Source organism: Carassius gibelio, chromosome B7 (genome assembly GCF_023724105.1).
Source record: "Carassius gibelio isolate Cgi1373 ecotype wild population from Czech Republic chromosome B7, carGib1.2-hapl.c, whole genome shotgun sequence".
NCBI classification, from domain to species: domain Eukaryota; kingdom Metazoa; phylum Chordata; class Actinopteri; order Cypriniformes; family Cyprinidae; genus Carassius; species Carassius gibelio.
The window spans coordinates 3,372,135-3,388,465 of NC_068402.1; the positions used below are offsets into that span (position 1 = coordinate 3,372,135).

General features: G+C 36.7%; 1 protein-coding gene across 1 annotated transcript in view; it reads right to left on the bottom strand.

The window, feature by feature from the left end:
- Window positions 1–11,688, bottom strand: part of LOC127962016 (leucine-rich repeats and immunoglobulin-like domains protein 1) — a 57,122-nt gene extending 45,434 nt beyond the window's left edge. Inside the window, exons 1-2 of the mRNA XM_052561414.1 lie at window positions 11,104–11,688; window positions 8,923–9,264 (exon numbers count right to left, since the gene is read on the bottom strand). Coding sequence (XP_052417374.1) covers window positions 8,923–9,264; window positions 11,104–11,254 — 493 coding nt within the window. The 5' untranslated portion in view covers window positions 11,255–11,688. The remainder of the gene's footprint in view (window positions 1–8,922; window positions 9,265–11,103) is intronic.
- Between the last annotated feature and the right edge of the window lie 4,643 nt (window positions 11,689–16,331).

Sequence of the window (16,331 nt, forward strand, 5' to 3'; positions counted from 1 at the left end):
TGCAGAGCAGGGGCGGACTGGCCATCGGGATCATCGGGACATTTCCCGGTGGCCTGGCGGTCATTCTGGCCTGCCGGCTGCTGCTGTGCAATCAATCAGGCTGACGTGCAATAGGCTGGTAATGTATGCAACTGCGAATTAATTTACAGTTTTATGAATCTATGAATCAGGCGATCGCAGAGTGAAAATGACTCCACCACATGACTAAACAACAGCAAAGCACTGCCTAATTGGCTATATCCAGAGGCAGGCTTTATCTTAGAAAATCGCTCGCACAAAAAAATGAGCGTAAACGCAAAGGAGGAGCAGAGAGGGAATGAATGAAAAGGAGAAAAGCCCTGGCCACAGACGGAGCAAGTTGTTGCAAAATCCCAGCCATATTCGCCAGTAAGGGAGCAGGGCAGAATTACATTTATATTTACTAGGGATGAGACGGTTCACTGAAAAAAATGAACTGCTTGGTTCTCCACACACGGTTCGGCACGCGCTGGGACGTGGTTCAGCTTAAATCTGACAAAGCATCTGTAATATGGTTTACAGGGGTGTCGGAACTGGGGGCAAAATCAGTACTGATTACCAGGGCCCCAAAGGAAGAGGGGGGGGGGGGGGCTGCCTATGCATAGGGCCCGGGATCTTGTGCAGCGCCCCTGATGGTTTACAATAAAAAGCACATAAGGGACCGACAGCTGAAGTAGCCCTGCAGGGGTTCGATTGGATCCCTTACCCGAAGCGCAAATCGGACAGGCCGACACAAACCGTCGAGCATCCTGCGCCATGGACGGCCACCAAAACAGCTGCTTGATTAACCTACAAGAACGAGTCGCTCCAGGGTGGCAAGCTAGACTAGAAGAGTGGCCCCACTGAAGTACGCTAGTTCAGACTGACTCAGGTACATGAGCAGACCCTCTGAGCATCCAGTTGGAACAGAAGCATGGCGTTGTACCGCGCGGACCTTGGACCCTGATGTGACCGCAGCCACAACCCGTTCGGGATGCAAAATGGTCACCGGGAGGGTGGGACTAGCCTCAGCCTCAAAAACCCTGACTGCGTGTCAGGTTTACCATTCTTAGAGCCCGGGCAATAAGAAATGGTAAACCTGAAACATCCAAAAAATAATGCCCAGCGAGCCTGCCTAGAATTTATTCTCCTGGCGGTGCGAATGTACTCAAGATTCTTATGATCAGTCCAAACGATAAACGGAAATCGCGCTCCCTCTAACCAGTGACGCCACTCTTCCAGGGCCAGCTTGACAGCTAGTAACTCCCTATTCCCAATGTCATAGTTCCGTTCAACGGGGGTTAAACGATGAGAAAAGAAGGCGCAGGGATGTATTTTCTCGTCCGAAGTTGATCTTTGAGACAAAACTGCCCCCACCCCCACCTCCGACGCATCCGCCTCCACAATGAACTGACGAGATGGGTCAGGGGTCGTTAGAATGGGGGCCGAAACAAATCGACTCTTAAGGTTCTCAAACGCAGCTTGGGCCTCCGACGACCAACAGAATCGTTTCTTTGTAGAGGTGAGATCAGTCAGAGGAAGGGCGATTTGGCTAAAGTTCCGAATGAACCGCCTGTAAAAATTGGCAAACCCCAGAAAGCGCTGGACCGCTCTATGACTATCTGGGGTGGGCCAATCAGCAACTGCCTTTACCTTGGCGAGATCCATTCGGATCCCTTCAGGCGAGAGAATAAAACCCAGGAACGGAACCGACGCTCACAGTCAAGTTGAGGACTTCATGAAACGTACATCGCCTCATAATATCCGAATATCCTAGACTTGGTGACATTCCTGGAATGGTGAGTATAATGATCTGCAGAACAAGACAACCCTACAGAAGTTTTCTGAAGTGTAGCCTGCAGCAGAAATACTACATTAATTTAACTAAATTTAACTAAAATGCTTAAGCTTATTCATTCTTTTGTTACAATCTACCATATATTAATTGCAACTTAATTTTAGGCAATAGGTAAGACATAGGTCATATATTTCATACAGACTTCAGATGCTTTCTTTTTTTTTTTTTGTTAAACTCAGTCTCTCCAGGATTTCGAGATTTTAATGCAAAATCAAACAAAGTGCATAATTCAGAGCCTGCAATTTTTCTAAACTGCTGCAGATTTCCCACATAATTTGGGTCTACACTCGTCATGTGATGTCATCACAACAACATGCTTTCAGCTGATGCCCACTTTGAATCGATCGCTAAACTTAAACTTTTGTATATGCCGTTGTTTCATCCCACTGTGACACACACACACACACACACACACACACACACACTGAGGTCACATATTTTTATCAACCAGTTAAATTTGTCAACACTGCCTGGAGGTTCACACTTTTTATGAACAAACCCAACATGAAGCAGCATGATGTAATGAGTGAAGGAGACTGAATGAAAATGTAGATTCACTCTGAAACTGGGTCTCATTAATGGAACACCCTGTGTTACCTTGTGGAACAGCAAAAAAAAAAAAGGGAAGTCAGGTTTTACATGTTTTCAAATAGCTGATCATGTTTTTGTGTTCGCTATGGTGTATATCTAACCAACAAAAAGGCTTCATACATTTTGTGTCAAAAGTACTGTTCTTAAAATTATTTTTATTATATTATAAAATAATAACTTGTTATAAGCCACGTAAAGCTTGAAGTAATTCAATAAGTCAGAAAATCATGCAGCTTTTTAACCTTAAATAACATTCAAAAGACAATAAATAAATAAAAAATCATGTATTTTTTTTTGTTTAGTTATAGATACGCCAGGCTTTTATTGTCCATGTCATGATATAATGAGAATATGGAGGAGGAAAACAGCTCATTTGTATTCAGAAACCCGAACTGAGCAAAAATAGCTACTTGGTGCACATTATTATTTATATAGCCAATATGTAAATTAATGTGTTTTTTATAACAGTATTCAGGACAACATTTATTTTTTTCTTTAAAATGTTTTCACTGTTCTCTTATTATAAATTACACAACCCAGAGCAGTGAATAAAGACACCAGTTATAAAAAACAAGAAGCTTTATTGGCTTGGTAAAAAAAAAAATATATATATATATATATATATATATATATATATATATATATATATATATATATATATATATATTGCAACATTTAAATGAACATTTAACACAAATATACATAATAGAAGTATACAGCATACAGAGTCTATATTTGTATACAGTGAAATAAAGTACTAATAATAATGATAATAAATAGACAATGATATCTTAATAACAGTCTAATAGAAACTTACATAAAATGATATAAATACCAGTCACTCTGTCTCTCAATGTCTTAGTAAGATGAAGATATTTAATACTTTATATTACAGCTCTTTAGTTTCAAAACATGTAATGCAATACAATACAATAATTACTGAGAAAATAAAATACAATTATGTTTGGATAAACAGGTAAAGTTATTTCAATCCAGTAAATGTATAAAGCCCTTTTATTTGTTTAAAAAGTATGTTACAAATCAGATGACAGAAGACAAAGAAGAAAGTTAATATTAATAAAAAATAAAAAAGCATCATCAGTTAAAAACATGTGAAGATGTAATTTGTCATCACGTTACTGTTGTTAGTTTTATCTGAAACAAAGTCTGCTCCGTCTTATCTCTGGAGGTCTGTTCACTTAAAGTGTCATAATGAACCTGTTCCTCACATTCAATAAAATGTTCATATATCAGATATTATTGATGTCTCTGTCTCAGCTTTTATTGACAATCAGGTTAAAACTGAATAAATCATCTCTGGGCTGAAATGCCATTAGTTTGAACATTTCTCATCCGTGGGTCTGTAGAAGAACTGATCAACTGCAGTAAAATGGATTGATTTTATTAACAGTTTTGTTTGTTTCCTAATTTAGGATGATATCTAGGATGAAATCATAGGATAACATAATATAAAAAATATTAAATATAATATAAAAATAAAACTATTATAATACAATATAAAAAATAATTTATCATATGAAATCTTACGATAAATAACATTTAGGATGAACTCTATGTAAAGTTGTATACGTGAGGCCCCAGGAGAATCAGAAACACTAAATTGTCTGCGTGTGTGAGAGTGTGAATGTGTGTGTGTTAGTCTTGTGAGTTTCCTTCAGTCTGAGACTCCAGCATCCTGAGACTCTGCACGAGGTTTGAAGAATGGATGAAATCAGATTGAAGTTTGTTCTTCTGTTACAGCGTATTGGCTTTGGTCTTCAGTAGATGTAACTGTGACACACACACACACACACACACTTATGAATGAGCATCATCTGTTGTAAATACTGATGTATAACAGATATAAAGAGGAAGAGAAAAGGTCTGTCTGTCAGTGAATGTGAATCATTGGTAAAAGTGAGTGAGATGGAGAGAGACGGATCAGACAGAAGTGTTACCTCTCGCTCTGTAACATTTGAACAGCAGCACGACTGTCGACAGCAGATACGGACAAGCTGCCAGAAGAAAACTGAGGATGCTGAAGACAGAAATCTGACCTGAACCTGACAAACAGAGACACAAACACATTATTGAGACACATTACACACCTAAAGACTTTCAGAAACTTTCTCAGGGAACCCAATGTTTTATGAGTATATTGACATTTTAAACAGGCAAGTATTTATCAGAGTATTTCCTCACCATTAACAGACAGATGTATTCGGTTACTGTCCTGTGATGAGATTGGTCTCTGGTCTCTCTGTCCTCTACACCAGTACTGACCCTGATCAGATGTAATTACTCCTCTGATAGTGAGAGTGTCTCTGTTTACAGTGTAACGACCAGACGTCTGTAACATTACACTGTCTGTGTCTTTATACCACTCATATCTCCAGTTACTGTGAGACTCAATCACACAGGTCAGATTGACTGTGTCTCCAGTGAATACAGGACTGTCTGGAGTCACTGTCAGTGAAGATCTGGGGGAATCTGGGAAGATAAAAGCAGACAAAGATAAAGATGAAAGAGATGCAACTCAACACTGTAACTGTGTATTATACATCTTATTTTATAAATAAAATTAAATTGTTTAGGAATCGAACATTAAAATTCCATATTAGTTGGTCATAAAGATGAATGTCGTTTACAACTCTGGTACTTTGGGACTAAGTTATGAAAAATAAAATCAGAAGGTTAACCTTTTCATTACCTGATGACATTAATGAACAGGTGCTGTCATAAGTCACATTAATTGTTTTTAAAGGGTTAATAAAATAGTAAATCAAATTTGTGTCTCGTTTACACAAATAAGAGTTTAATCTACAATACAAAATCTTGTCATCATCTCATTTCAGTCGTGGAAAAAAGATCAAGTGAAGTGAAGGCTACACAGTTTAGTTGAGTTTTGGCTTCACTTGTCTATAGTGGAAGAAAGTAGAGAAGTGTTGTCTATTTTTTAAAGACAGTCGATGATTTTGAACAACTCATGTCTGTCCATCAGGGCTGGGAAGGTTACTTTTAAAATGTATTTCACTAAAGATTACAAAATACAAGCTTTAAAAAGTAATCAGTAAAGTATTTCATACGATTACTCAGGTTTAGGAACTTAATCTAAATACTTTAGAATACGTTGAAATACTTTATCTTTGTAACACAAATGAACATGTTATCTTGATGTGTTGTTTTTATGCTTTCCGTCATCTATCAGCCATACTGTTACGAAGGAGAGTCAGAGGTGTTCGGATCCAATTGCAGCATTTATTCAACAGAATGGTCAGACAGGCAGAGATCAGGAAAGGCATCAGGTGTGTCAGGGATATCCAGAATCATAAACAGTAACGAGCAGAGATCGGGGCAGGCAGCAGAGAATCAGAGTCAAAATACACAATCCAAAAGGTCAGACACAGAAACACAAACACAGGGAAAACGCTCGGAAATGTAAGACGGGGCCAAACAAGACTTTGTCGTGTGGTGGTGTGAGTATGCTGTTTATATGAGTGTGTGTGTGTATTAGCTGCAGCTGTGAGTCCTGAGTAGAGTGCCCTCTACTGAAGTTCATGGGCACTCCATCTGATGATCGTGACACATACGATTTGTGTTTTCTCTGCATTTTATTTTTAAAAACATAAATTTTCAACAGAATTTCTATGAAAAGCAAAAAACAATTGTCATTTAAATCTTCCAATCAATATAAATTAGATTTGAATACAATTACTGGGATTCTGTGCTGTTTCATGCTGTATTCCAAGCTTCAGAACTAATCCAGACACACCAAACACATGATAAAAGTAGCAACTGGCACAGTTGTCCAAGTTATACAATAGATTTATTTAATGAAGTTATAAAATAAATTTGTTTAATGAATGGACCAAACTTTTAATGAAAAAGAGCCGCAGAAGGATAGCTGAGTCAAAATGGACAGGGCTCGTTTCCCACACCCACAAGCAATGTCGTTATTAACTATGCTTTCGAGAAACACTCCTCAGGGGTCGCAACATTTCTAATTCCCTTGTATCCCTTCGGGCAGGCATTTTTCAGGTTTTGGTTGCCCAAAATGAATTTAACAAGCCCCCCCCAAAAAATTTTCAGCAATAACTAGTAGCATATCTGGATGTAATGATTCAATTAACGTATGATGCGATAAAGTTCACAATACAGATTACACCATACAATGTATTTATATATATTTATTCATGTATTTACTAAAATGACATTTAAGACAAATTATAAATGAAAATGTGTCCTTTTATTATTAGACAATAGACAAAATGCTGCATATTTCTTTGTGAAATAAAATGTTAAATAATAAAGTTTAATAAAACCTAAATCAAATAAATAAATAAAAAATCATAAAAATTAAAAGAAATATCAAAATATAAACAAAAAATGTGTCTGTCTATTTTAAATCAGTGTAAAACATTTGAATTACTATCCAAACAAGATTCTAAATACATGTTATTTCGATTGTATAATTAAAAAATTTAAGATTTTACCTTTGTGAATGAGACACAGATGTCTCTCTCTGACAGCAGGTGACACTAATGGAACAGCAGGTATTTAAAGGTATCACTTGAATCGGCAAGACTTAGAAAGAAGTGCAAACGATCAACTACGATCCGTTTCACTCCTACAAGCAAGTGAACAATGCAAATCACGTTAGGAATTGTTCATCACTATTCACGATAGTCCGTCGGTCAGGGCGGGGATATATTTTGGAGCCCGACTGGAAAACACAATAGCCCCAGGACGTCGGGCTAGCGATTTTACGATCTGTCCAGTTTGTGAACAATTGGTTCCCACACTGGTTTTGTTAATCAAAATAAATTATTGTTTTAAAAGATTGTCTCAAAATAATCATCTGTCCACGAATCGGATCATGAACTTGCATTACCGAGTCAAAGATGATCTATTCTTGAACATTTGGAATAAAGACTTGAAGTTCATCTGTAAAGCTCATAAAGCTATTGTTTGACTTTATAAACTTTTATTTCATGCATGATTCATATGGATCTGTGCCATTATTTGCAGGGGGGTTACAGGGGTCATGACCGCCTCAAAAATCAGATCCAGCTCATATAACCCCCCAATATCATCAAATCATTCAGATTAAAATAAATATGAAATATTCCAAATTAATACTTTTGTTCGTTTTCTTTATTAATTTCATTTGCCAGCAAGGAAGATAGTATCATATTTTAAATAATCTGTAATGTGCCCCCCGCACCGACTACTTAGTATTACCCAACCTGCTTTCTCTACCGAGTTTGTTCACTATTTTGCGCAGTTGCTGCGATGAATGGTTGGAGAAAGCTAACGGAAAGATGAAAAGGACTCTGAAAGGCTGCCAGACAATGATTTTTCATTGTTAGTCGACACCAGCCAAAAAAAAAATAAATACAAATCCTGACCAAACAGAGGTACCCCTATTGCTAAATTAGCTGTTAAGTTAGCATAGTGTTTCTCAAAATGTGGGTGAACACTGCTGGCGAATGGAGACATGACAAGTGGGGCGCGACAAACAGGTTTTGTGCCCATCTTTTTAATTCCTTTATTTATTGACCATACACTCAAAACAAAACAAAGACACATTTAAATGTAAGTTATTGATCGTAGTATCACTTTAGTTCCCATGGAGACGCGTCATTCACTGCTTGTCACACCGCAGCCACAATAGCAATGAATGACTCGTGATCTGCTTTTATTTCCTTTTTTATTCAAAATTTCACAAATTTGTTAGCTATAGCAGGATATATCTGATATTCCGATTGTCAAATATGCGCAAGTGGATGTTTTGTTGTTCAAACACCTTTATAATGATTGTGTTAGCTGAGCTGTATGCACAACGTACTTTAGGTATCTATCTTATTAAATGCCTAAAAAAAAAAAAAAAGAGGTACATACAGCTCAATTTGAGATTATTATTATTTTAATTTTTTATACATTTTTTTTACTACATTTCAGTCTTATTTCATGCTAAGTGATAATATAATTGCACTTTCAATTTCTATATTTGAAAGTTTTTAATGCTGTTATTTGATTTTAAGTTTTTAATCAGTAAAAGTGTCACAATGTATTTCTAATACAGGAACGGCAAATTAGCATTTTACCTTTTACACAAGAAAATGATTCAATAAATAAATAAATGAATAAATATGCTGCGAGTTTAACCCCCCGTTAAAGAGTGTTACTTCTGTTAACTTTGCTGTTTACAGCTGCTTCTCAATGAATTAGAAAGCCGAGGAAAAGTTCATTTATTTCAGTAATTCAACTCAAATTGTGAAACTCATGTATTAAATAAATTAAATGCACACAGACAGAAGTAGTTTAAGTCTTTGGCTCTTTTAATTGTGATGATTTTGGCTCACATTTAACAAAACCCACCAATTCACTGTATGTATTTTTCTATGTGTAAATAAACTGTTTTCACTAAACATTAGTTGGAAACACCATTTAGGAGATGATGATATTAATCTTACCTGTCACAGTGAGAGAAACAGCAGATCTTGATTGAGATGAGTTTGGTCTCTGATCTCTCTGTCCTCTACACCAGTACTGACCCTGATCAGATGTAATTACTCCTCTGATAGTGAGAGTGTATCTGTTTACAGTGGAACGACCAGACGTCTGTAACATTACACTGTCTGTGTCTTTATACCACTCATATCTCCACTCAGGTGTCCAGTCATATGTCCTATCATATGTCAGGTCATTTCTCCGTCTCCAGTTACTGTGAGTCTCAATCACACAGGTCAGATTGACTGTCTCTCCAGTGAATACAGGACTGTCTGGAGTCACAGTCAGTGAAGATCTGGGGGAATCTGGGAAGAGAGAAGACAGAGCTCTTTCAGTCAGAAACATGATCTGATCGTCTGAGTTCCTGTGTTTGTGTGACACTGATGATGGAAATGGCCTCTCTCTATGTTTTTTTTTTTTATTATTATTGTTATTTTTTTGCTTCTGTTAACTAAATGTTTTCATTCAAGTTCTTCTGAGAACTTTAGATATAGTAGGCTAATAATTGTTAACCTGTTTTTTTTTAAATGTGAATATGTAATGTTTGGTTAGTAAATAAAGTAAATAAATGAATGAAAACTTTCAGTGTAACTGTCACAATAATAAAGTCACATTGAGAAACAGTCCTCTTTCTTCCAGCTGTATTTTCTCTGTATTTCTCTGTATATATGTGATCTGTGTTGGTAAAATGAGTTTGAATGTGCACAGATTAATTACGAGCTACAGACAAAACAAGTGAAATGTCAATTTTGGTTGAATGAGGTTCACAAAAATGAGTTCATTAAACTCTGGTCTAGTGATCCCAATGCTCCACATAGCAGTTAAACATCTAAAAATGTCTTTATTTGTGTGCTTTCTAAAGTTTTGAGTATTTTTCTGCTCATTACTTCTCCTCAGCACAAGTGTGATGTTGTTGTAAAGCGCTTCAATCCAGCTGTGAATATTCAGAGCAGGTTATTATACATTATTTTCTGTCCCTGGTTTTGGTGTGGTAAAGGTAAAAGCAAAAAGTGTGCCAACTGTACCTGGTCTACCACCGTTTTTGTGATGTGATGCATATTATCGTGGCACTAATCTGTACACAGGAACGTGCAGATATTTTAAAGCAAAGACATAGTGACTCAACCACCTAGTGGTAGGAGTAGTATTAGAGAGGACTATTTTTACTTGCAACTGAGTATTATTATTTAATTATTATATTATTATTTTAGCAATGTAAAAGTACTTGTACTTAAGTGCACTTTTTCAGTACTCTTTCTGCCTCTGATTTTAATAATCAAAAGACCCTTTTGTTTAATGGAAAAATATCCTGTATATTAAAAATGTTCTTCACTGAACCATTAGAGCAGGGGTGGGGAACGTTGATCCTGGAGGGCCTGTGTCCCTGCAGAGTTTAGCTCCAACCCTAATTAAACACACCTTAACAAGCTAATCAAGGTCTTCAGGATACAGGTAGGTTTTTCTTTTTCAGGGTTGGAGCTAAACTCTGCAGGGACACAGGCCCTCCAGGATCAACGTTCCCCACCCCTGCATTAGAGCCAATCAGAAGCTGTATTTTAATAGTGTACTTATAAGGGAAGTTCACACAGAAATATTATGATCTTCAAGTTAGGAATGTCAACGATTAATCGTTTGATCGATAATTGATGAAAAATGTGATGCTTTAAAGAAAATGCATAGCCAAAAGTAATAGTCCTAAAATAAAAATAAGTTTGTTTTCATAAAAAATGGGAAATATATCTGACTTGATTAAGATAACAGATTTAAAACAGAAGTGTGTTGTGGTGCTCCATAAACAAGTTCAACGAAAGGAAAGGATGACAACACACATTCTGTTTGTGTGCTTTATTTTACAACATTTTACAAATCTTCTGTTTTTTTTTTTTTTTTTTTTTTTTTTTTTTTTGAGTGCACAAATGAAGGTAAACAATCTTGTGGATTATATCTCACTCCAAAAAGGAGTAAGCACAGCTCCTGTGTGAACAGCTCTTTAACAAGTTAAAAGAGAAATAATCAAACCCTCAAATGAAGTGGAACAATAATATTTATGATTGGTGTGAATGTAACATCTGAGAATGAGAAAGTCTTTTGATTGGATGTGTGATCATACATGTAGTGCAGAAGGACAGTGATATTCAACTCACCTTTCACTGAGAGAGAAACAGCAGAGCTAAATGGTGATGAGACTGATCTTATCTGTCCTCTACACCAGTACTGACCCTGATCAGATGTAATTACTCCTCTGATAGTGAGAGTGTCTCTGTCTACAGTGTAACGATCAGACGTCTGTAACATTACACTGTCTGTGTCTTTATACCACTCATATCTCCAGTTATATGTTTGGTCAATTCTCCATCTCCAGTCACTGTAAGTCTCAATCACACAGGTCAGATTGACTGTCTCTCCAGTGAATACAGAACTGTCTGGAGTCACAGTCAGTGAAGATCTGGAGGAATCTGTGAAGAAAGACAGAAAACACAGTGACTCAAACACCTCTTTCCCTGAAACTGTGTAAATGTTTCACAGAACTGAACATTTGATCCATGCACACATCCAGTGAAACGACAGACTTCTGTTTAGTGATGGATGCTGGATCTGTTTATTATCATTCAGTTCATTTTAACCAGGAGCTGCAGCTCTGTAGAGTTTAGATTCATCCTTAATTAAACGAGTCATTCATGAAACCAGTGACTTTTCCACTTGGAATAATAATAATTAAAAAGAAATTGAGTGAGGAGACCGGGTATGGTTGTATTTATATAGGCACTGAATAACTTTTTTCTTCAGCGCCTAAAATTACCTTTTTTTTTTAGGCTACACGTCTAAAACTTTTAGGCAAAGTACCCACATGTTTGTACTACAAATGGCAACAATTTAAATGTATTCAACTATATGACAGACTTTGTGAGATGATGACAATTACAAGGTGGTCCTTTGTGGTACTGGGGTATGTTGTAACAGGTAGACAAAATATACAAAAACTAAGGGTAGGCTACTCCATTTCACAAAAAGTGTGTGTGTGTGTGTGTGTGTGTGTGTGAGAGAGAGAGAGAGCAAATTAACAGAGGTATGTTTATCTCCACTCCAGAGAATGAACAAATGAAATGCATTCTTTACCAGTCATAATGATGACAAGAACAAAAAAATAAAATAAAAAATCACTGAAAGTCTGGGGTTCTGCTTCATAAACGAGCCAAACCAATCAGGCGCTGCCATTTTCTTCTCATGTTCTTCTCTGGCTTATGACAAAGACTCGTCCTGCTCCCTGGCTCCCTGCCCTAACAGGCTTTCCTTTCCTAACTTTCTCTGCTGCTCTTTTTAAAAGACTAGCATCAACTCCAATATCTGTTTTTCCCAACCAAGTTCTAGGCATTATGTAGTATTGTTAAAATCACAAAAATGTTCTTGGTTGTATGTAAGGGAACACTTTGAAAACACGTGTTACAACCTACCCCTTCACTGTCACCCACTGTTTAGCAAGCTGTATTAGCATGGTGCTTTGAATTTTGCAGAAGGTTGATACACCATTCTTTACTAGAGAAACTACAGTTTGACCTGATATAACTCATACAACATTATCTACAACGGTATAAGTACTAAACAAAAAATGATCTTGTTATTTTTTTTTTTACTTTCTTACCTCAGAATTAGATTTTCTGCTGTAGCTTCAGGAGACATAGCAACAGACTGGAAAACCTCCATGTGGGATTGTAAAGGAAGCGTGATGAAACTGAAATTGTCACATGATTCCTATCTTGTCCCTGATTCATGAATTGGTAGTGTTACAACTCTCCCCGTGTTACAACCATACCCAGTCTCCCCTACATTTAATCCACTTTTTTAATATCCATGAAATTAAGACACCCTTAAAATGACAAGAAATTGTCTGTCATTTATTATTTTATGACTATCTTTTCTACCTTTTCTACCTCATGTTTTGGTATTTTTGTCATCCCTGTTACCGACACAAGCATTAGATACTATAGTTTAATTAGAGCTATGTGATAGTTTTATTTCATATGAGCAACATTTTAGCCCCTCTTTTGTGACACTCACAAAATAAGTTTTGTTGAGATTATAACTTTTTGTTTTCTTTCATTTTATTTAAATAGGATTTTATTTTATTCTGATCTATATAATTGAATATAAATGAGATGACACGCACAATGACATGCATTTCATAAAAGGGCCACAGGGTGGCAGTCACCACGAGCAGCGTCACACTGCAAGAGGGTCTGGATGCAGACTTGCACTTGCATTCTCATGCAGTGTCCGAAACCGCTCCCTGTCCACTATATAGTGCACTATATGGGGTGTCAGCTATTTTGTAGTGCTGTCCGAATTCTGAGTGAACTACTTCATTCCCTACATATGTCCACTACTTTTTACACACAATTCATTATGATTTTGAGTGTACAACCGATGTACACTCGCTGAAGCACTATTTCCCACAATCCAATGCAGAGTGGCGTCGAGCTGGAAGCGAGAGCGGGAGCGAGCGAGTTTGAATGAGAGATAAGTTTACATTTTTATTATTTCTGTTTTAACATTTTTTCCTACATTATTTATATGAAAATATGTTATCTTGTCTTTTTCTTGCAGGACTAGTAGGCCTACTAATTTAGTTTTAATCATTTAATCGCCACTACAGCGTATTGTCTTGTTTTGTGTTGATTATAAGTGATGTCCACAGGTAGCGGAGAGTGCAAGTAGCGATTGCAAGTGACATTGTAATTTAGTTTCTATTTTCATGTCTTCGCCACCTGGCTACTGTTGTAAAATGTTGAGAGATTCAAACAAAAAGTTATCAATAGAACAAAATAATAATAATATAAAAAAAAAATACTGCAGGTGACGTCGCTAGCGGAAGTCTGAGAGTGCAAGTGCAAGTCTGCAGCCCTAGAGCTCGGCGAACTCATGTTTAATTTGATTTGTAGTGCAGTATTTAAGACTCCTTCAGTTGTACTTAGTATAACTACGATTGCTACGACAACCGAAATGATTGAAAATGGGAAAATCTGAAAAAAGGAAAAGCAAAAACATGAATGGCAAAACTCATTCTGCAAAAGCATCATTGCAGCAAACCTCGAACACGGTTTCGAACAACAACCTACACGACTATCTTGAGTCAGGCATGGATCCTACAGATGTCATGCTTGTGGAAGAAGTTTTTCCTCGGCTCCCTGAAACCCCATGCAAGTCTCCGGCTGTTAAACAACGCAAGGTAGAGAAATCGGACATAAGTTTTCTGACGCAATTTCGCGAGCTCTCAGATCTGATTAATAACAGATCGGATGCACTTGAAAAAATGGAGAAAGAAGAAAATGCGAAAGTAATCACAAGTGTAAAAGATGCTGTAAATGAAAACACCAAACAGATAGCTGACGTGAAGAAAGCCGTTGAATTTGTGAGTGGCGAAATTGTTGATGTCAAAGTCCGAATCGATACAATGGAGCTAGAGATCACAGCACATCTAAAGAGAGATGGAGAAAACCTCATTTAGACTTCTAGACTTTCTTCATATGTGTTTTTCATGGATATTAAGGATACACGCGCCGCTGGAATCTCAGAATTTACGGGATGCAGGAAAGGGAGAGGGAGGATGTTCGTGAACGAGTCATCCAGGTATGCCAACAGTTACTACCAGACGCTAAAGATAAACTTTCGTTTGTTGTTGATACTGTACATCGACTTGGTCATAAACGGCCCGCTGGCGACAAACCAAGAGGAATCATCTTTCAATTCACATCTCGCTTCTACCGGGATGCAGTTTGGCGGGCAGCGAAGGATTCGTCGTTCCTCAGAAGCAACAACCTGAAAATCGCTGAAGATTTATCTCCGTCTGACAGAGAAAAAAGAAATAAACTATGGCCTCTCGTGGAAAAAGCACGCCGTGAAAACAAACGGGCTTTTTTTGTCGGTGGTCGAGCTTTTGTGGATGGCACTGAGATATTTCCACCTGCTTGAAATCTGAAGTAGGCCTACTATCTATCAGACATGAGCAACGTGGGATAAAAAATAAATAAATTTATAATACTTTGGTAAACGAAGTTCAACCATGGCTGCATTTAGCTAATCAGAACATTAATTTGTATGTTAAGTTTGGATTCAGATTTGGACGAGTGTTTTTGCTTATTGTTTAATGTTGCCCACTCGTTTGGGCTTTTTTTTGCACTGCATCAATAAGACTTCTTCTTTTGTTCTGGAGTTTGCTGTGCTCATCTTTGCACAGTTGTCTTAACAAGTGTGTTTGGCACATTACCTGTGTCTTATTTGTTAAAAGGTTTCATTTAAAGTTACTTATTTTTTATTTTATTTTTATTTTTTATTTTTTCTCTTTCTCTCTTTTTCTTTTTGATATGGCTCTATCTATTCTTTCTCTTAATGTTAGAGGGCTACGAAATTCTTTAAAGCGTAAAGCTATTTTTTTATACCTTAAACAATTTAATACTGATTTCTACTTTTTGCAAGAATGTCATTCACTCAGAGAAGATCGAAATCTCTGGAGATCACAATGGGGTTTGGACATGTGGATGTCCCATGGATCTTCAAGTTCAGCTGGTGTTTGTATTTTACTTCATGGTTTCAAGGGGAAAGTTTTGTCTGTTGACTGTGACCCGAATGGCCGATATGTTTGTCTTTTAATTGAAATTTCTAATAGGAAGATTATTATCACCAATGTTTATGGAACTAATCAACAAAAAGAAAACGAGATATTTTTTAGTCAACTAGAAAAACATATTCTTTTATTGTTAAATAACCACCCCAATTCTTATCTAATCTTTGGAGGAGACTTCAATATGGTTGTAGATAATAACATTGATAGATGGCCCCCAAAATCAAATAATTCTAATTCTTATTTAAAGATGTTCATGCAGAGGTTTTCTTTGGTGGATAGCTGGAGAGAAACTCACCCCTCTCAAAAATCATTTACATGGAGTAATAATTCATTATCACTGCAATCCCGTATTGATCTTTTTTTGACTTCTAAAGAACTTGTTAATGTGTCAACTGATATTATACCTTCACCCTTGTCTGACCATAAGAGCATTACTATTTACATTCCTCTGTTTAATATTAATTTAAAAAGAAACTCCTGCTATTGGAAACTTAATAATTCAGTTCTCACTCATGACGAAGTTAAAGACAAAGTTAATTATATTATTTCAAGTTTTTGGGCCAAAGCAAAAGGTGAAAATAAATATGGTATTAATTGGGAGCTAGCCAAATATGAGATCTCTAAATTTCTACGTAAATTTAGTAGCAATCTGGCAAAGAAGAGCAGGCATAATGAAAATGAGGTCATCTCTAAAATAGGCAACCTTCTATGTAAAAATATGGACAACATCACTATCTCTGAAAAATCTGAACT